The 22,015-nt window shown below is 42.3% G+C and overlaps 1 protein-coding gene across 18 annotated transcripts in view; it reads right to left on the bottom strand.

The window, feature by feature from the left end:
- MAP2 (microtubule associated protein 2) overlaps nt 1-22,015 on the bottom strand; it is a 272,088-nt gene that overhangs the window by 75,741 nt on the left and 174,332 nt on the right. For all 18 annotated transcript variants that reach the window (XM_040357425.1, XM_040357427.1, XM_040357439.1 and 15 more), the window contains exon 4: nt 6,405-6,679. In XM_040357425.1, the coding sequence (XP_040213359.1) occupies nt 6,405-6,660 (256 nt within the window). In that variant the 5' untranslated portion in view covers nt 6,661-6,679. The remainder of the gene's footprint in view (nt 1-6,404; nt 6,680-22,015) is intronic.

The raw sequence follows: 22,015 nt of genomic DNA, 5'->3' as shown, positions 1-22,015 counted from the left end.
GCAAGTGCCTGATTCACCAAGTACTTGCAATGAAAACTACGCCGGCGGCCTCCGGCGCAAGGCATGCCAATTTAAATGGGCGTGTGCAATTTAAATTAGGCGCGCTCCCGCGCCGGACATACTGCGCATGCTCCGTTTCTTAACTCCTGCCGTGCTTTGCGCGCCGTGACGTAATTTTTTTGAACGGCGACGCGCGTAGCGTAATTCCGTATTCCCGGACGGCTTACGCAAACAACGTTATTTTTTAAATTTCGACGCGGGAACGACGGCCATACTTTACACAGCAATACGATTGCTGTGTAAAGTTAAGGCACCAAAAAAAACGACTAACTTTGCGACAGGAAACTAGACTAGCGGCGACGTAGCGAACACGAAAAACCGTCGGGGATCACCGTAACTCCTAATTTGCATACCCGACGCTGGTTTACGACGCAAACTCCCCCCAGCGGCGGCCGCGGTATTGCATCTTAAGATCCGACAGTGTAAAACAATTACACCTATCGGATCTTATGGCTATCTATGCGTAACTGATTCTATGAATCAGTCGCATAGATAGAAACAGAGATACGACGGCGTATCAGGAGATACGCCGTCGTATCTCATTTGTGAATCTGGCCCATGTTCTCTATCTAAACTCCGATGGGGCATACACATGGTCGGAATTTCCGATGGAAAAAGTCTGTCTGGCTTTACCTGTCCAGGGAGCCCGCGATGTCCTCACCCGAAGCCGATCTGTCCCTCAGCTTTCAGGTGGAGGCACCGCCATCTTCGGTAAAGGAATCAGGAAGTGAAGCCTTGCGGCTTTACAGCTTGGTTCCCTACTAGTCACGCTGCATGTCCTCACTGGTCCATACTGTCTTCTGGGACCTGTGTGTCTCTCAGAAGACAGTGGGGGGATGGAGGAGGGGCTGGACATGGCTTAAATTGCCACGGAGCCTGCGGAGATCTGGGAGTAAATACCTGGATTAGACAGGTATCTGCTCCCCCCTCCGAAAAGCGGAGGTTCAATTTTTGGGTGGAACTCCACTTTAAAGTTACCAAAACAATCTCCTTTTATTCCACATGCTTTGACGATAGTGATGTTCTTGCCCTGCATAAGCTATAGAGATAGGTTGTCCTGCAGCATGATAGCTAAAAAAACTAAAAACAAGCCTGTCTGGAAGGTTGTCATGACAACAGTCAAAGAAAGCAGATTTTGGGCTTGTTACCAAGAACAGAGACAACTTACAGTTCCTGGCCAATTGTCCTCTTGAAAAATCTATAAACCCTTGAACATAAATAATCTTCGCTCATCGTAAACATTTTGCTACACACAGAAAATATTTTCGTTTTTACTGCACAATACCAAATAGTAGTACAGTAAACATTGGTTTGAGAGTAACTTGGTTTAAGAGCATTTTGTAGGACAAGCAAAATATTTTAATACATTTTGCCTTGATATACAAGCGATTTCTTGATATATGAGTAGCGTCATGTCACAACTGAGTATAAAAAAGAAAAGAGGAGCCTCTAAGGCCCCTTTCACACTGGGGCGGGAGCGGCGGTGGCGGTATAGCGCTGCTAAAAATAGCGGCGCTATACCGTCTGATTTGCCGCAGGATTCGGCTGCTAGCGGTGCGGTATTAACCCCCGCTAGCGGCCGATAAAGGGTTAATACCGCCCGCAATGCGCCTCTGCAGAGGAGCATTGCGGGCGGTATTGCTGCGGTTTCCCATTGTTTTAAATGGGAAGGAGCGGTGAAGGAGCGGTATACATACCGCTCCTCTCACCGCTCCAAAGATGCTGCTAGCAGAAGATTTTTTTATCTCCTGCCGGCTTTCACATTGAGGTAGCTGGTCAGGAGTTTTTTCAGGCGGTATAGCAGCGCTATTTTTAGCGCTGTACCGCCTGAATAACTCCTCAGAGTGAAAGGGATCTTAGTGTAGCAATATGGTTACATTTAATGAAGGTACAACATTTAGCAACTTATTGCTACACTTAGAGGTGCCTCTCCTCTCTTTTACACCCTGTAAAAAAATGCTTTGATATACAATTGCTTTGGATTACAAGCATGTTTCTGGAACGAATTATGCTTGCAAATCAAGGTTTTACTGTACAGTATTTACTAAACACAAATCACCAATATGCAAATAATTACTATATATGAAACTGCAGTTACACATCAAACACATTTCTGTAACCAAAATATAAAGGTTATAATAATAATAATAATAATAATAATAATAATAATAATAATAATAATAATAAACTACTATATAACATTGTTAACAGCATACTATAGCCTAATCCAATGAGTTAGGCCCCTTTCAGACTGAGGCAGGAGCTGCGGTGGCGGTATAACGGCGCTAAAAATAGCGGCGCTATACAGCCGGGATTGCCGCGGGATTGGGCCGCTAGCGGTGCGGTATTAACCCCCGCTAGCGGCCGATAAAGGGTTAATACCGCCCGCAATGCGCCTCTATAGAGGCGCATTGCGGGCGGTATTGCCACGGTTTCCCATTGTTTTCAATGGGAAAGAGCGGTGAAGGAGCGGTATACATGCCGCTCCTCTCACCGCTCCAAAGATGCTGCTGACAGGAGATTTTTTTTGTCTCCAGCCAGCGCATCGCCTCAGTGTGAAAGCCCTCGGGCTTTCACATTGAGTCTGCAGTGAAGGAGTTTTTCAGGCGGGATAGCAGCGCTATTTTTAGCGCTGTACCGCCTGAAAAACTCCTCAATGTGAAAGGGGCCTTAAGATTTCATGCTACATCGAAATTTATAGTGTAACATTAAGCGTATTCACAGTCCACAGCCCCCCTTCCCCTTAAATCAGCCATCCACTTTAATAGAATCCAGGGGTCCTCCTCCATGAAGGCTTCTGTCATTTTCTGAATTCATTGAGGCTGTGCATTACTCTGCTCACGCAGTAGCAACCTTCATTTACAGGAATCTGCCCAATGACCACTGCAACAGAGGGACTCATAGTTCTGAATGGAGTATAAGTGCAGTAACGTCATTGAACTTGTAGTCCATTGATACTTCCTCCAGCCCCATAACTGAAGATCAGGATCTGAAGTATCCCGTGCACTGCACCTGCGATCCACTAATGTCGATTGCAATGCTTTGCAGGTTCCAATGCAAAAACTAATAAATGCATTCTTTTTTTCCTGATGGAACACTTTGCTAATGCTCACTGTGAGGGCTGTCACAATGAACACGTAATTAGAGCTCATACTGATTGGCCTCTAGAGAGTATAACTATTTAGGTGAAAAGGGGATGGCATTGGGCAGTGGGAGAGTGGGTTAGTCAGTATAAATGCATTGAGTAGTCTACTGTCAACCAAACTTGCCATTAAGACATGTTCAAACATTTATGTCTTAGTCATGTCACGAATTCATTGTAATATTCTCACATTTAGTTTAGGACGCAAAATACAAGTTTAGCTGTGTGTGAACAGCTGGTAGGCTTTACTGGTTTGTAAAAGTGGTAAAAAAAAACATCTGCATTGCATTGTTTGTAGCTCACGATTCCTTATTTAACTGTGAATGCATCAGTAACTGGCACCACCATCTTGTATAAAATAACCAAATGGCAAAATAACATATTTGCACCTAGAATAGCACATTCCCTCCAGCCAAACTTCATAACAAAATCTAAATGGCACCAGGGCTGACCTTTTCATACTTCAGAGAATTTCAGCAATGCAGTTTAATGCCTCTAGCTAGGGATTCATTTTAACAATCTATCCACGGTCAACTACATGTGCTTAAAAAAAAAAAGAATGTCTGCAATGTTGGAGCTTTAGTGAGAGCTAAGGTTCGTAAAACTAATTGTAGTCTAATAAGCTGAATCTTTTAGAAAGCAGCTAGGGAGACATTAAAAGGGACTTTACAAAGTCAACAAGCTCAGCAGTGGCCAGTAAATGCTATTTTTACTACAAAGTGTGATATAAAACACAAATACACTGTTCTAGCTCTGCACAACTAGAATCTCTGAAGAAGAAGAGGGGGCTAGGGTGAAAGTCTAGAAGCTGCCACTGGAATAGCACCCAACACTACTGCCATCTACCCCCCTTCTTCACCTTATTTACTAGTAGAATATTCATATTAATTTCTGAACTGTGTAAGAGATCATTTAACAATCAATATACAGCCTTAAAAAAAACTCTCTGGGATTACCGCATCCAATTCTATATTCACTGACTCATCCTGATTGTGTTGGATGTTGGCTAGTAACCCATATTATGTAGACAAAGGGTGGCTAAACAGACAAGCCCAAAAGATTGTTACTGTAACGCCATGTGTGGTTTAATACAATACACATTTTATTTGAAACTGCACATGGTCTTATAGTAAACATATTTTGGCTTTGTTTGTTCAGCTGCTTTTGTCTAATGCCTAGTACACACGATAGGATTTATCCGCGGATACGGTCCTCCGGACCGTTTCCGCGGATAAATCCTCTGAGAATTTTGATCCGATGGAGTGTACACACCATCGGATCGAAATCCGCGCCGAATTCCCATCGCGATGACGTGTCGCGCCGTCGCCCCGATGATGACGCGGCGACGTGCGCGACGCTGTCATATAAGGAATTCCACGCATGCTTCGAATCATTACGACGCATGCGAGGGATGGGTTCGGACGGATCGATCCGGTGAGTCTGTACAGACCACCGGATCGATCCGCTGGAGCCGATTCCAGCGGATAGATTTATTAGCATGCTAAGAAATTTTTATCCGCTGGAAATCGGTCGGCCCGAAATATATCCGCGTAGGCCCCGTACACACGAGAGGATCGATCCGCTGAAATTGATCCGCGGATCGGTTTCAGCGGATAGATCCGCTGGTGTGTACGATCCATCGGATATTTATTTTGGGCCGACCGATTTCCAGCGGATACAAATTTCTTAGCATGCTAAGGAATCTATCCGCTGGAATCGGCTCCAGCGGATCGATCCGGTGGTCTGTACAGACTCACCGGATCGATCCGTCCGAACCCATCCCTCGCATGCGTCGTAATGATAATAATAAACTACTATATAACATAATGATTCAACACATGCGTGGAATTCCTTTTATGACAGCGTCGCGCACATCGCCGCGTCATCATCGTGGCGACGGCGCGACACGTCATCGCAATGGGAATTCGGCGCGGATTTCGATCCGATGGTGTGTACACTCCATCGGATCAAAATCCTCAGAGGATTTATCCGCGGAAACGGTCCGGAGGACCGTATCCGCGGATAAATCCTATTGTGTGTACTAGGCCTTAGTCTCCTTCACACTTGAGCATAACATATGTAGGGGATTTTGAGGCTATCCTTGCAAGTTTTATAGTGAATTTTTAACAGTGAAGTGTCATAAAGGAGCTTCTCTTTGGCCTGCATTTTTGGCCCTGTAGACTTTTGTTATGGGAACGTCTCAAAAGTCAATGGGGCTAAAAATTGTCCCATTTTGCTTTAAAACTAGTTCATGTACCTTTTTTTGAGCTTCAGGTCATGCCCTACAGACACCTGAATGCTCAAATGTGAACAGGGACAATTTAAAAGCATGGGATTTGACTTTTAATGTGTTTTGGAGCTTTTGGCTTTAAGCTACAAAATGGTCAAGTGTGAATAGGAACAGATAGATCATTTAAGTTTGAAAGCCTAACCCCTATTTTATTAATATACGAACAGTGCAAGGGCTGCATTAAACCTTTATTAAAGACATGAAAAGATACCTCTTTAAGCAGATTCAGCCCCAGTCCTCTAAACCAGTTTAAACCTCTTCTTCATTGTGGGTCCTCGAATTGTTTACTAAACTGAGATTTCTATGTTTCTATGAAACTGAGATTTCTATGTTATGTTATGAAAAAATGGTGTTGCCTGCAAAAACTAATCGTATTCATCCTTTCAGTATCATCAATCCAGCACTCCATACCTCCTCAGGGTCACTACAGTGGGCAGAACCAGGGCTTTTTTTCAGGAGGAACTTGGTGGAACTCAGTTCCACCACCTTTGGCTCAGACCCTTTAGTGCCTGTTTACCACAATCACTTGTAAACACAGAAGTTGTATCCTACAACGCAACTTCTGTTTCCAAATTCTCATACCTCTATACATTCCCTTTTACCATGTAAGCACCTTTTAGGTGTTTTTATTTTTATTTTTTATTCACATTACTTTTGTTACCAACGGTAATATGAATAAAATGTTTAGACTTCTACTGGTTTAATGCTAGCTGGAATCTGATTGGTTGCTATGGACAAAATAGACAAGTTCTCTTTGACACACATCATTTACTATTCATCAATATACAAAAAAAAAAAAACAATTATGGAAAGTAAAAAAAAGGAAATAAAATTCAAATCGGAACTTGCAAAAATGCATAGGTTACAATGTAAAATTTTACAAAAAAATATGTAAGTTTAATGTGTAAATACCTGCTGTTTCTGAATCTGCAGATAGCATTTCTCCGTTGATGCCATTCTCCTTGCTTGTGGGATGGGAGTCCTGGAGAGCCCGCTCCCCATATCCACTTTCCTCTCGGAAGGGAATACCATTTGAACTGTGGACTATACCATCTCCTGCTCCCCCTTGTTCCTTCATGTCTGTGGCGTGAGGAAGAGAAGAGGCCTCAGTGAGCTGCCCTGGTGCCCAGTGGGATGGTTTGGGCTCATCCTGCCTGTTATCCGTCATGCTTCTTCCAACCACAAATCTGCAATCACAGAAAAGTAATTGTGAATTTAGTAGTTAAATTGTACCAACATATTGCACAGTGCTTCATGGACTACATTAAAGTTATTGTAAAGGCAGAAGGGTTTTTATCTTAACCTCCCTGGCGGTATGATTCTTTCAGAAAAAAGGTGCTGAAAGCGGTACCATTATTTGCAAGGAAATTTGGCATTTTATACTGTAGGCCTGTAATTCTTAGGAATAACTCACTTAAATCTGACCAAACAAGAGTCTAGTAGGCATCCCGGGTATGACATTTTTTTAAAAACAAAATTATAAATTATAATATAATAAATAATTATAAATAATTATAACAAATAATAATATAATTATAATAAAAATTATTCAATAATGTAATCAACTCAAAATCACAGAAATTTGCTCAGTTGCAGAATTGTCGCTGTCATTACTTTTATTTTTTATGACGAATTTCCCCACAAATCGCTATCGCACAATTCTGCAAGTGATTATAATTTATTATCGCTGTTTTCTAGCTGCTCTAAAATCACTTTTGACCTAAAGGGACACTTTTGGTTGCTATGGACAATCTACAGTTTGCAGGCAGAAAGAAAGGTTTTTATTATGTAAAAGAACATGTAGGGCACTGGACAGACCACTAGGGACAAGGGGGGTGTGTATTTTTTACATACAGTACTGTAATCTATAAGATTACAGTATACTGTATGTAATGTGTTTGTTTACGTTTTTGAATTTGGCGCCGTTCTCCGCCCCCGTGTGTGTCGTAACGTCGCAGGGAACGGAGATCGGCGGCACACAGAGGCACTGTGTGAATCAAGCGAGGTCCCGCTTGCTCACACAGCGTGGTGGCATCGCTGGATCCAGGGACAAGGTAAGTAAACCCTGCCTATGGATGCTGCGAGGTGAGCCCGAGTCTGACTCGGGGTTACCGATTGTAGCCAAAAAATTCCACCCCGAGTCAGACTCAGGAACACCGCCAGGGAGGTTAAAGGAATTGTAAAGTAAAAAAAAATTCACCTTAATGCAATCAATGCATTAAGGTGAAAAAACATCTGATGCTGCCGCCCCCCCGAGCCCCCGTTAAAATTACCTGACCCCTCGAAAGTCCTGCGCTCGGTCCCGAGATCCTCTTCGCCGCTCAGCCTGGCCGCTGATTGGCTAGAGCGGATGGATTGAGAGCAGTGCAGCCATTGGCTGGCGCTGCTGTCAATCACATCCAGTGACGCTTGGTGCGCCGAGGGGCGGGGCCGAGTGATCGCTGTATCACGGGAGCGCACCCGCAATTACTCACCACCATGAGAGCTCTCTGGCATGACTGTGGTCAGTACTTGCGGGGAGGACCAGAGACAGCCGACGAGGGACCCCAGAAGACGTGGATCGGGGCCACTCTGTGCAAAACAAACTGCACAGTGGAGGTAAGTATAACATGTTTGTTATTTTAAAGGAAACATTTTTTTTTCTTTTACTAACCCTTTAATGCATTTTATATGCAGCAGCTTAGCTTAGCCCCCCTAATACTTACCTGAGCCCCATCTCATTTCAGCGATGTCCATGAGTGTCCCAACCATCCATCCTGATTGGTTAAAACACATTAGAGGCGCCATTGGCTCCCGCTGCTGTCAATCAAATTTTATATTTATAGAAAAAATAAATAGATTTTCCATAACTTTAAGTCATTTAGATAAATCCCTGTACCACAGAAATGTGTAATGTATTGTCTACAAAACAAGCACAAATGTACTCAAGGGCAAATTAGTTTAAAATCACTTTAATCCACTTGTTATGGAGCTGCCCCAAACTGCGCATATACTGGGCGGGAGTAGTGAACACACTCAATGCCGTTTTCCAGCTCTCTATTCCGCTCTATGGGAGAAACCCTCAGGTTGGAGAAGTACAGTGCCTTAAAAAAGTAATCATACCCCTTGAAATTTTCCACATTTTATCATGTTACAACCAAAAACGTAAATGTGTTTTATTGGTATTTTATGTGACACATTAGGACAAAGTGGCACATAATTGTGAAGTGTAGGGAAAATGATAAATGATTTTCAAAATGTTTTCAAATAAATATCTGAAAAGTGTGGCGTGCATTTGTATTCAGTCCCCTTTACTCTGATACCCCTAACTAAAATCGAGTGGAACCAATTGCTTTCAGAAGTCACCTAATTAGAAGAATATAGTCCACCTGTATGTAATTTAATCTCAGTATAAATACAGCTGTTCTTTGAAGAACCTTAGAGAACAAACAACATCATGAAGGCCAAGGAACACACCAAACATGTCATGGGTTAAAGTTGTGGAGAAGTTTAAAGCAGGGCTAGGTTATGAAAAAAATATATCCCAAGCTTTGAACAGCTCACGGAGCACTTTTCAATCCATATCTGAAAATTGAAAGCGTATGGCACAACTGCAAACCTACCAAGACATGGTCGTCCACCTAAACTAACAGGCTAGGAGAGTATTAAGGAGAGTATTAATCAGAGAAGCAGCCAAGAGGCCCATGGCAACTCTGGAGGAGCTGCAGAGATCCACAGCTCAGGTGGGAGAATCTGTCCACAGGACAACTACTAGTCGTGCACTCCACAAATCTGGCCTTTATAGAAAAGTGTCAAGGGGTGTGAATACTTTTTCAAGGCACTGTACATATATCAACATAGAGGTTGTCCCCGTAAGTATGATAATCTGTAGGGCCTATGGTTGGACATTCCAAGCCTGAGCCCATTGGACTTGGTCATGGATAGACTTCTAATGGCTATACCCTTATGGTTAATGGTTTTAGAGTGTGGCCGAATACCTTGTGCTGTTACGTTCTTCTGATGACACTCATGAGGGTTATAATTATCTCGCTGGTCTTGCTATGGTGTGCCTGATCTGTATCTATGCTTGATCTTGACTTTGCACACTGACTAGTTTCTGCTATGGTCATGACTCTGCTCTGGAATTGCTGTATGTTTATTCTTTTTTTTCAATAAAACTTTTTTGATTAAAAAAATAAACTCTAGAGTTTACCTGGTAAGACAAACCCCAGTAATGCAAAGGAAGGAAGTTAACAAACATCCATTCTTACCCATGTGCATACTGCATCGATCCAATGCTGCATCTGTCCCCCACCACCTCCACACTGAGCACTGAGCAATCAAAGACAGCTGATCACTCAGGTCTTCAGAAAGCAGAGAGCTTCGCTGATCCCAGCTGAGCAGGCGGATAACTGGTCCGCTTCCACTCACTGTGCAGAGCGGAGACAGACCCAGTTCCACTCCCCTCTATGGGGAAATTGAGGAAAACAAACCGCCTGTCACCTGATTTTCACCCGATCATATCCGATCCGCCAGACAGATGGAAAATAGGACCACCATCTGTCTGGATTTGGCAGACAAGATCAGATCGGATATCGGTGGATGTCAGTGGACATGTCACCGCTGACATCCGTCTGCCCTATAGGGAGAGTGCAAGGTCAGATTAGGTCTGCCTGAAAAACTGACAGGCGGACCTGATCAGACAGCCCGTGTGAAAGGGCCCTTATGCCCTGTACAAACGATCAGTTCATCTGATGAAAACGGTCTGATGGATTTTTTCATCAGATATACGATGAAGCTGACTGATGATCAGTCGTGCCTACGCACCATCGGTTAAAAATCCGATCGTGTCCAATGTGGTGACGTAAAACACAACGACGTGCTGAGAAAAAGAAGTTCAATGCTTCCGAGCATGCATCGACTTGATTCTGAGCATGCGTGGGTTTTTAACCGATGGACGTACCTACAGACAATCGTTTTTTTCTATCGGTTTTTTAACCATCAGATCATTTTAAAACAAGTTCCTAGTTTTTTGACTGATGGACAAAAAACTGATGGGGCCCACACACGATCGGTTCGTCTGATGAAAACGGTCCGAACGAACTGATCGTGTGTATGCGGCATTACAGTCTTTTTGAATCTAAGGAATAACAGGCAAACAAATATGATATTTCACTGATCTAGCATTAGTAAGCTAAAATCTGACTGGCTGAGTTTGTCATCTGGAATTTGCACTTTAGTTTTTCACTTTCCACTGTCTTATTGTTTAAGCTATGATAGTCATTGCAGGAATTTAGCATAGAGTGACAATCATTTTGAAAATAGTTTTATGGGTATTTTAAAACCAGGTAAGATTGGAAATCAAATAAGAATAAACATGTACAAAGAAGGTTGGCAGTAAATATCTCAACAGCCCCCACCCCACTATCTATAGCTAGCTTAAAGTGATTTTAAGCCCTTGTTTTTATTTTTTTTAAATAACAAACATATTATAATTACCTCCACTGTGCAATTAATTTTGCACAGTGTGGCCCTGAACCTCGTCTTCTGGGGTCCCCTGGCAGCGCTCGCGTCTTTTGCTTGCATCGGTAAACCCCCTGGGAGAAGCGCACTCCCTGGGGGTTCTGGTGTGGGCGCACTATCGAGTCCAGCATTTGCGTGCATAGACACAGAATGCTGGACTCGACCCCATCCCCTGGCACCCGCATCATTGTATTTGATTGACAGCAGAGGGGGCCAATGGCTGAGCTGCTATTAATCTATCCAATCAAGAGCCGAGAACCCCCCGGGCAGAGAGGAAGAGCGCATCTCCGCCGAACGGGCTCAGGTAGGTAAGCAAAACAGGGGGGCTGTGGGGCCGGTCATTGTCAGAAGTTTTTTTCACTTTAATGCAAAGGATGCATTAAGGTGAAAAAACACGAGGGTTTACAACCTCTTTAAAACAGTGATAGTTTTCTGTCATGTTGAGTGACACACAGGACAAAGCTCTAGGTTCAATTTAACGAAGGCTTCACCAAAAGCACATACTCATCTTCACTTTGCCCCCTTAGAGCCCTTTCATGTTGACAGCGCGGGAGCGTCGGTGGTAAATCGCGGCAATTTACCATCATTATGGAGGTGATTTTTGCCGAATAAAGGGTTAAAAGCTTTGGCGGCGCTGCCCATTGATTTAAATGGGCAGGCGAGCTTTAGGAGGAGCAGTATATACACTCCTCCTAAAGCGCCTCAAAGAAGCGGCTTGAAGGACTTTTTTTTGCCAGTGCAGCGCATCAGTGTGAAAGCACTCTGGCTTTTATTTCATACTAGCATTGCAGATGAGGCATTTTTCAGGTGATTTACAGGCACAATTTTTAGTGCTAAAGTGCCTGAAAAATCCCTCCAATGTGAAAGGGGTCTTACAGCTATGGGGCAGCATGCGACTCCCTTCAATCCCTCCCACTTGACAGCACTGGTACTTGGGGATTGGCAGTGTAGGCACCTGATGCTGTCATATGGGACGAGAACTGAAGCAAAGAGAAGTTAAGTATGTGCCGCTGGTTGAGCCATGTAGAGGAAAGTAACATGTTCCCTTTAAGTTTATATTTTGATGTGATAAGCAAATGAAAAGAGTCTGCATTATAAGCTGTGTGTATATCACTAAGAGTGTATGGCAACTATCCATACTAAATTACATTCAGTCTGGAATACAATGCACTTTCTAGGCGTCTTCCTTTATATCTGAGAAACACGTGACTGCCCCCTTGTGGCTACAAATCTGTAAATTCATTATTTTTACAAAAATATAATACAAAATAACATGTAATGACATATAATAACAATTTTTACCAGCTAAATCACAGGAGTCAAACACAAGGCCTGCGGGCCAAATCTGGCCCCCGAGGCCATTTCATGTGGCCCTCACACCTCTCCTGCACCTGCAGGAAAGCTCTAGCCCTCCTCTGGTCCTCCTTCAGACCCCTACTTTCTGCTTTCAAGCAATGCATCCAGCTTCTTCCCAGCAGCAGCTTAAGGAAAGGGGGTGCACTGTGATGTAAGGGAGAGAGGGGGACTCAACTTCTGATGGTGGGGTGGCTCTTGACATCTACAGATACAACCGGCCCTTTTAAGAACAATCATAATGCTGATGCGGCCCACAATGAAATTGAGTTTGACACCCCTGAGCTAAATGCTTACACAAATACAGCAAATACACGTTAACCACTACAGCCCGGAAGGATTTACCCCCTTCCTAACCAGCGCTTTTTTTTCTGATTCTCTACTGCGTTGCTTTAGCTGACAATTGCGCAGTCGTGTGATGTTGTACTCAAACAAAATTGATGACCTTTTTTCCCACAAACAGAGCATTCTTTTGGTGGTATTTGATCACCTCTGTGGTTTTTATTTTTGCACTATAAACAAAAAAAGCAATATTTTTAACTAGAAAATATCCCCCAAAAAAATATTAAAAAACAAATTTCTTCCACAGTTTAGGCCGATATGTATTCTTCTACATATTTTTGTTAAAAAAAAATCGCAAAAAGCGTATATTGATGGGTTTGCGCAAAAGTTATAGCGTCTACAAAATAAGGTAGTAGATGCCATAAGGAGCATGATTTACTTTTGTTATCAAGAAAAGATTAGTCTATGTGCATTTTTGTTTGTGGTTTCACTTTGTTACTAGGGGTACGCTTTTAGAAATTTGGGAGAATAAATTAATCAGGCTAATAGGAAAACAGGTAGGATGCTAGTATTGACCTCTAGTGCTGCCTATGTTAGTTGTCTATCTGTCATGCTGACCCTCTGGTTTAGCAACTACGGATGTTTCTCTGACTTTCCCAATCTGTACAATTGTTCCATGTCAGTTGAATCCAGTGGGTCAGCAGAAAATCCAAGCAAAGAAATTGCAGCTTCCATATTTATATTATGATAGGTTTCCTTTAGCTTAGCTTTGAATTTAACCTTGTCCTGGTCATCTCCAGGAGTAGGGCTTAGCTTTGAATTTAACTTTGTCCTGGTCATCTCCAGAAGTAGGGCTTAGTTTTGAATTTAACTTTGTCTTGGTCATCTCCAGGACTAGGGCTTAGCTTTGAATGTAACCTTGTCATGGTCATCTCCAGGAGTAGGGCTTAGCTTTGAATTTAACCTTGTCCTGGTCATCTCCAGGAGTAGGGCTTAGCTTTGAATTTAACTTTGTCCTGGTCATCTCCAGGACTAGGGCTTAGCTTTGAATGTAACCTTGTCATGGTCATCTCCAGGAGTAGGGCTTAGCTTTGAATGAAACCTTGTCATGGTCATCTCCAGGAGTAGGGCTTAGCTTTGAATTTAACCTTGTCCTGGTCATCTCCAGGAGTAGGGCTTAGCTTTGAATGTAACCTTGTCCTGGTCATCTCCAGGAGTAGAGTAAGCTTTGAATGTAACCTTGTGCTGGTCATCTCCAGGAGTAGGGCTTAGCTTTGAATTTAACCTTGTCCTGGTCATCTCCAGGAGTAGGGCTTAATTTGAATTTACCCTTGTCCTGGTCATCTCCAGGAGTAGGGCTTAGCTTTGAATTTAACCTTGTCCTGGTCATCTCCATGAGTAGGGCTTAGCTTTGAATTTAACTTTGTCCTGGTCATCTCCAGAAATAGGGCTTAGCTTTGAATCTAACCTGGTCCTGGTCATCTCCAGAAGTAGAGCTTAACTTTGAATTTAACCTTGTCCTGGTCATCTCCGGGAGTAGGGCTTAGCTTTGAATTTAAAGAAAATAAGTGTTTAGTAACCAAGTGAAGCCCATGCCACAGGAGTGCTCATTACCAGTCACAATACAATGTCTGCTTTTAGGCAGGACTGTAAATTTTAAGGTTTAAAATGTATGCAAACTCCGACAATAATGTGTCTCCCTTTGCCCTGGTAAATGTACTATTAAATGTGTTTTACATGTTAAGTGTTTGTTTTCAGATGTAAAATAATACCTGTTAAACCTGCCTACCTGTGAGCATGTAACTTCCTATGCTCTCTGCCTGTCTTGCACTGAAATCCCTGCCCAGTTCTTCTCTGTGATCTACAGAACACACCACCATGTGTAATGTAAAAGAGGTGAGAGGGAGGTATTTTATAGTCTAAATCTAAAGTGAGCAGCCTTGGATGACAAGGCTGCTATTCACTAGATACAGTATAGTGAGTAACGGTTGTCACCCTAGTATAGCAAATATGATACCAGCAGTATGATCAGGTGCAAAAGAATTAATAAAGGCTGAAAAAAATAAAACTAATGCAACCACTGGTTGATGGGTTAACATTAGTAGTATAATTTTGCCCAGTCTTCAAAATTTCTCTGACATTTCCTGTTGCTAAACATTAACCCAATCCTTCTTTATTTAAGCCAAACAGAAGCAGAGCTGTGGTTCACAACAGACCATCATTGTTCCAGTTTTTTTTTTTTAAATAAATCATTCCAATTGCTCCTCGTAGAGCTCCAACAAATGCTCTTTTTTCAGGACAGTTAAGACTTTGCAATAAGATGAGAAATTTAGAGTGGCCTGGTGAAAGGGCTGCATTGTGTGGCAAGAAAGGAAAGGGCTAGACACTATTACTCCATTTCAAGCCAAATGAATGCTGGTTAAATTGATTCTTTTATCGTTCTGAGCACAATCCACCATTCAGCAAGTAGATACAATATTAATTTGCTCTCTTTTCACATTATATAATGTATGTTGGCTGATTATTATAAGGTAATTTAAAGCAACTATAAATATGGTAAAGTGTGGGGAATAAATTAAGAGAATATAATATATATATATATATATATATAGATAGATAGATAGATAGATAGACAGACAGACAGATAGATATCTAGATAGATAGATAGATATATAGTACCGTATTTATCGGCGTATACCGCTCACTTTTTTGCCCTTAAAATCAGGGCAAAATTGTGGGTGCGCGATATACGCCGATACCAGCTTCCCGCACTGTGTTTGAACCACTCCGCCAACATATACTGAGCGCAGTACACTCGGGTATAGTCGGGCAGGCTCGGCTCCGCTCGCGGTCACGTCCTGTGCGTCCTGTACGTCCTTTACGCGAGAGGAGCCGAGCCTGCCCGAGTATACCCGAGTGTACTGCTCTCGGTATATGTCGGCGGAGTGGTTCAAACACAGCACGGGAAGCGGGGATCGGCTGAAAAACACAGCGGGGAGGACACCACGATGGCCGCAGAAGGACACCGGACCGGACAAGGCCGCCGATGGACGCGATGGACGCCGGGCAAGACACCGACGAGGGGCATCCAAACTAAGTATTTTTTTTCCCCCAGGAATTTTCCTTCTAGGTTGGGGGTGCACGATATAAGCCGGGGCGCGTTATATGAATATAAATATGGTATATATGTGTATATATATATATATATATATATATATATATATATTTATTTTGTATGTATATATTTATTTTGTTGAGAGATCACTTTTAAAAGCAACCCTAGCATTTCTAGCTGTAACCATCTTGAGTAAGGGCAGACAATTCATGTAGCAATTATGTCATGGAATCCATCTGTCTTTAGGTCAGGCATGCAGGCAGAAGATTGTGCTTAGTCTAGAAAGTTCCTCCTCCAAATGAAAGAATAAAATTCCCATGAAAATTCCTGGGATGAGTGACATGATTTTGGTCTAGGACAAAAACCAAGAAGCAACTGAAGAATTGTATAAAAAAAGTTTAAGACCCCTTTTACACTGAGGGCGTTTTGCAGGCGCTATAGCGTTTAAAATTGCGCCTGCAATGCGCCCTAAAACAGCTGCACCATTCACTCCTCCTGAGCTCCTCTTTAAGCACTTTCTTAAAGCAACGTGACAAACTACACAAACAACTTCATACCTCTGGTATCCATAAAGTGAAGGTTTCTATACATCTTGGCCATTTTCATTTGTAGATTTGCTCCACTTATCTATGGACCACCAACAACCAATGAAAATGTTCACATTCAGAATAAGCATCTAAACATCTTCCAATCAGCATTCTGGGCAATATAACAAGTTCCTTTACTACTGGCAGATATTGTGCACTAGGGAGATATCTATGATATAAATAACGGAAGTGCTTTATCACAGACATCTGCAGTTACATACGGGGAATTAAATTATGACCAATTCTTAACTAATTTATTTTTAAGTAATTAACATTTCAGGTTTAAATCTCGTGGAAATAACTATTCCAAGCATAAGCATTCCTGTCAGTGTCAGAAAATGTAACATAAATGACATTTAACTAGAGAAAAATATTAGTTTTATCAGTATATATTTCTGTATCAGTTACTCCTGCATTCTTGGATAGAGTTCAATGCAATGGCTTTCTTTCTCTTCAGTACCTAATTATATAAGCCTTGGGCACTCCATGCCCAGACAGGTCCAGGTCACTAGCTATCAGCGGTCCCTTCTAATTTCAGGCCTGGTGCTACAGCTGAGTGAATCTAAATAAATCAGGTCAATTGTTACATCTTGTTAATCACTTCTGCTGACTACTGGCTTCTGCTGACCATATGACACCTGCAGGAATATCTCCATGCTGATATGGTAGGCTGCACATGAATAGATGCAATTGACTGTACTCTCAAAGAGTCATTGCCTTCGCATTTGACATGCTTTTGAAGTCAAGACATTCTTGATATATATATACACACACACACGGTATCTCACAAAAGTGAGTACACCCCTCACATCTTTTCAAAAAAATACTTTATGGGCCATATTCTGAGTATAGTTACGATGGAGTATCTCAGGATACTCCGTCGTATCTCTCTTTTTTGGCCCGCGTATCTATGCGAGTGATTCTTAGAATAATTTTCGCATAGATACACTTAAGATCCGACATGTGTAAGTCACTTACACTGTCGGATCTTAAATGTAATTACCCAGCCGGCCGCTAGGTGGCGTTTACATTCAGGTCTCATTAGTTTATGCAAATGAGCCTGATACGCCGATTCCAGAATGAATAGGCGTCGCGTAACCGTCGCTAACGTCGTTTGCGTAAGCGTAAGGTTACCCCTGCTATATGAGGGGTAACCTTACGCCAGTCCCACGTACGCCATGTTAAGTATGGCGTCGGGTCCGCATCATCTTTTCCCGTCGGGTACGTCGTTTTACTAAGTCGTTCTTGAAAACGACTTTACGTCAATGACGCACACGTCGGCGTCATTGACGTTTTCCGCCGAGAACTGGAGCATGCGCACTGGGCTTTTTTAAGCCAGGCGCATGCGCAGTTCGTTCGAAACGGGGGCGCTCTTAATTTAAATACAAGCCGCCCCCTTGGACTTACGCGGGGATACGCCGGGCCAATTACACTACGCCACCCCAAACTACGGAGCAAGTGTTTTGGGAATACAGCACTTGCTCCTGTAGGTTGGGGCGGCATAGTGTAAATGGCTTACGCGCCGCCTGCCACAAATGTACGAGAATATGGCCCTATATCTTTTCATGTGACAACACTGAAGAAATTAAACTTTGGTACAATGCAAAGTAGTGAGTGTACAGCTTGATTAAAAAGTGTAAATTTTCTGTCCCCTCAAAATAATTCAACACACAGCCATTAATGTATAAACCGCTGGCAACAAAAGTGAGTACACCCCTGTCCAAATTGGGAGAAAATGTCAATATTTTATGTGGCCACCATTATTTTCCAGCACTGCCTTAACCCTCTTGGGCATGGAGTTCACCAGAGCTTCACAGGTTTCCACTGGAGTCCTCTTCCACTCCTCCATGATGACATCACAGAGCTGGTGGATGTTAGAGACCTTGTGCTCCTCCACCTTCCATTTGAGGATGCCCCACAGATGATCAATAGGGTTTAGGCATGTGCAACTTCTTTGGTCAACCGTGGCAAGGCCTGTTCTGAGTGGAACCTGTCCTGTTAAACTGCTGTTTGGTCTTGGACACAATGCTGCAGCTCAGTTTCAGGGTCTTGGAAATCTTCTTATAGCCTAGGCCATCTTCAATGTAGAGCAAATTTTCAGATCCTCAGATAGTTCTTTGCCACGAGGTGCCGTGTTGAACTTTCAGTGACCAGTATGAGAGAGTGAGGGCGATAACACCAAATTTAACACACCTGCTTCCCATTCACACCTGACACATAATGAGTCAGATGACACCAGGGAGGGAAAATGTCTAATCGGACCCAATTTGGACATTTTCACTTAGGGGTGTACTCACTTTTGTTGACAGCGGTTTAGATATTAATGGCTGTGTGTTGAGATATTTTAAGGGACAGCAAATTTACACTGTTATACAAGCTGTACACTCACTACTTTACTTTACATTATAGCAAAGTGTCATCTCTTCAGTGTTGTCACATGAAAAGATATAATAGAATATTTACAAAAATGTGAGGGGTGTACTTAATTTTGTGAGATACTGTATATATATATATATATATATATATATATATATATATATATATATATATATATACACACACACAACCTAAAAGAGATACAACATGAAAAGAAGTTGAATGTGTGATGTTACTCCTTTCAGAGGATACTCAACACAGTCATTTCTCATTCATACCTTAACAAGCCCTTTTAATTGGTCTGGAGACATTAGGGCCCAGATTCACGTACCTGGGCGCATCTTTGTGCGGGCGTAGCGTATCCTATTTACGAACGGCGAATGCGCGCGCATGCTCAGTATCACATCGAATTTTCTCCCTAAATTACACCGACTCAATGCTTAGGCGACGTGAACGTAACCTACGCCCATCACCATTCACGTACGACTTACGCAAACGACATAAAATACAACGCTGTTCCGACGTTTCCGACGTCCATACCTTAACATGACTTACCACTGCTTTATGAGGGACCGTTTTCATCGGACATGTCCGCTCAGTGATTTTGGTCTGATGGTTGTACACACCATCAAACCAAAATCCCAGTGGACAGAATACGCGGTGACGTGACGGCGACGTGGCGGCGACGTGCGCGAACCCGGAAGTTCAATGCTTCCACGCATGCGTCGAATCACTTCAACGTCATGCGCGGGTTCTCGGGCCAGCGGACATGTCCGATGAGTCATACTGACCATCGGACATGTCGGCAGACATGGTTCCAGCGGACATGTTTCTTACAGTTGTCGGCTGGAAACCTGTCCGGTCGGCCGGAAAATTGTCCTGTCGGCCCTACACACGACCGAACATGTCCGCGGGAACTGGTCCGACGGACCAGTTTCAGCGGACATGTTCGGTCATGTGTACGAGGCCTTAGAGAAAATTTCACCTCCAGCTCCAGAAACAGCTCAAGACTTGCGTGCAGATAGTTGTCTATCTGAAGGCTTCACAGATAGTTGTCTGTCTGAAGGCTTCACAGACATGGAGGGCAAAAAAAAAACTCAGGAGGTAACTTTTCCCTTTATTATATTCAAGTATATAATCCATATCATCATAGCATGTGCAGAGCTACAGCTACTACTACTGCTGTTACTTTTAATAATACTACTACCACTAATATTACTATCAGTGCAGTTCTAAGAGGTACTAGCAACTCTGGTATAGAGTCCTGCTGAAATGGAGTAATATTTTTAATTAATATGTCATAATGTTATTAATGTGATCAGGGGCGGACTGACAACTCATGGGGCCCCCAGGCAATAGGAGATTATGGGGCCCCCGGGCAATAGGAGATTATGGAGCCCCCAGGCAATAGATTATGGGGCCACACAGTATACACACACACAGTATACATACACAGTACACACACACAGTATACATACACAGTATACACACACAGTATACATACACGCAGAATACACATACACACACACACTGAAAAGGTACTGTAGAGGCGGGGCAGCTATAATCTTGGGATTTTTAGACCAAAAGGATGTCGATAAGGGACACTTCAGAGACAGAAACTAGTGGCATGGGGCCCTCGGGCAGTGTCCGAGTGCCCGAATGGTCAGTCCACCCCTGAATGTGATAATGATGCACATCTTATTTAAAAGTAATCTATAGTCTTAATTTTTTTTAAAGAAAATGAAATGGTTCTTATGTGAATTTAAACTTAGCGGTCATTTACTGATAACCACTAAAGGAAAATATACATGAATATATGAAAGCGCAAGCATAAAAAAAATATTAAATCAGATAAAAATTAGATTTAAGTAAATAAATCCCAAAATATACCCTTGCAGAAAAGATACCATAGCTCCCAAATTAAGTAAGACATTCTTTTTTTTTTTATTTCAAGACCCCAGTTAAGGATGTGAGTTAAAGCAATCAGAAAAACTGTCAAAATGTTAAATCCATTGAAAATTGCAGTCCGGGTAAGTTATAACAGGATGCAATTACACTCTTACAGGAAACAAGTAATCATTTAGTGAGCAGTGAAATAGCAAAGAATGGATTATACTGGGAGGAATGCTTTCATCATGCACCAAAACTACAAGCATCTAAGGCAATAACTTATTCTAAATGACAATGACAAGTATTTTTCAAATTAAGTACAACCTTGTTTACATTTTTCTCATTGGTCAAATAAACTATAAATTGCTTTTCCAGTTGACTCTACAGATTACATATTAGGAAGAACAATTAAGATGTAAAGATAACCAAAATTATTTTCTCTATTACAGTGTATAAAAGTATACAAAAATGTACAATATATATTAATATCCTGACTCATGTTTTAGCTAAAAGTGGGATTATTTACATTTGTATTCAGTAATCATATTCATGCTACAGAATTGCTTGAGGAGAGATGTTTCCTCTTGCATTACTAGCCAGCAATTAAATAGCTAGGGCTTAGCACAGTGCCTGCAATGCAGTATTTCAGCTCACTTTGACTCTGCAGTGAGACCTCCCGTATGGTGAATGCTGTAAGTGAAAAACAGCAAAAAGGACCATTAATGAACTGAAGTTATTTACTCACCCTGGGTGAACAATGTGCCTATATTCCAGAGACAATTACCTGCTCTGTCCACAGAAAGCCCACTCAGCAACTGCAAAGCTGACTATCTATAGCTATAACAGAACACCTGCAGCTGAGTTCCAGCTGTAACTTGATTCATATTTGTCATGAAGAACATGTAAGGCGGCAAAGGAAAGGTAAACTTCAACAAGGATATGCAAACAGCTAGCAGGGCATTTCAGGTCTGCTGTGGCCTCTCGATCCTAGACAGCTGGAGAACTAAGGGCTGCCCAAATAAATTTAAACAGAAACAGAGAACATACATGCGCCAAACCTTGCATTGCAGTAAAAATCGAATGCAGCTCTGCATAGAAAGAAACCAATCAGCTTTTAACTTCAGCTTGTTCAATAAGGCTTTGGCAATAAAGCCTGGAAGCTGACTGGTTTCTATGCAGAAGTACACCTGTTTTGCACTCTCAAATTTTAGTAAATAATCCCCCATGTATTTATATGACAACACTACACATCTCGTTCTCTTATTTCCTTAAAGGAACACTAAAGGCAATTTTTTTTTTTTTAAATAACAAACATGTTATACTTACCTCCACTGTGCAGCTCGTTTTGCACAGAGTGTCCCCTAACCCTGTCTTCTGGGGTCCCTCCGCGGCTGTCTCGGCTCCTCCTCGCAAAAGCT

The sequence above is a fragment of the Rana temporaria genome, chromosome 6, assembly GCF_905171775.1.
Source record: "Rana temporaria chromosome 6, aRanTem1.1, whole genome shotgun sequence".
NCBI classification, from domain to species: domain Eukaryota; kingdom Metazoa; phylum Chordata; class Amphibia; order Anura; family Ranidae; genus Rana; species Rana temporaria.
This window is presented reverse-complemented; position numbering and strand designations above follow the sequence as displayed.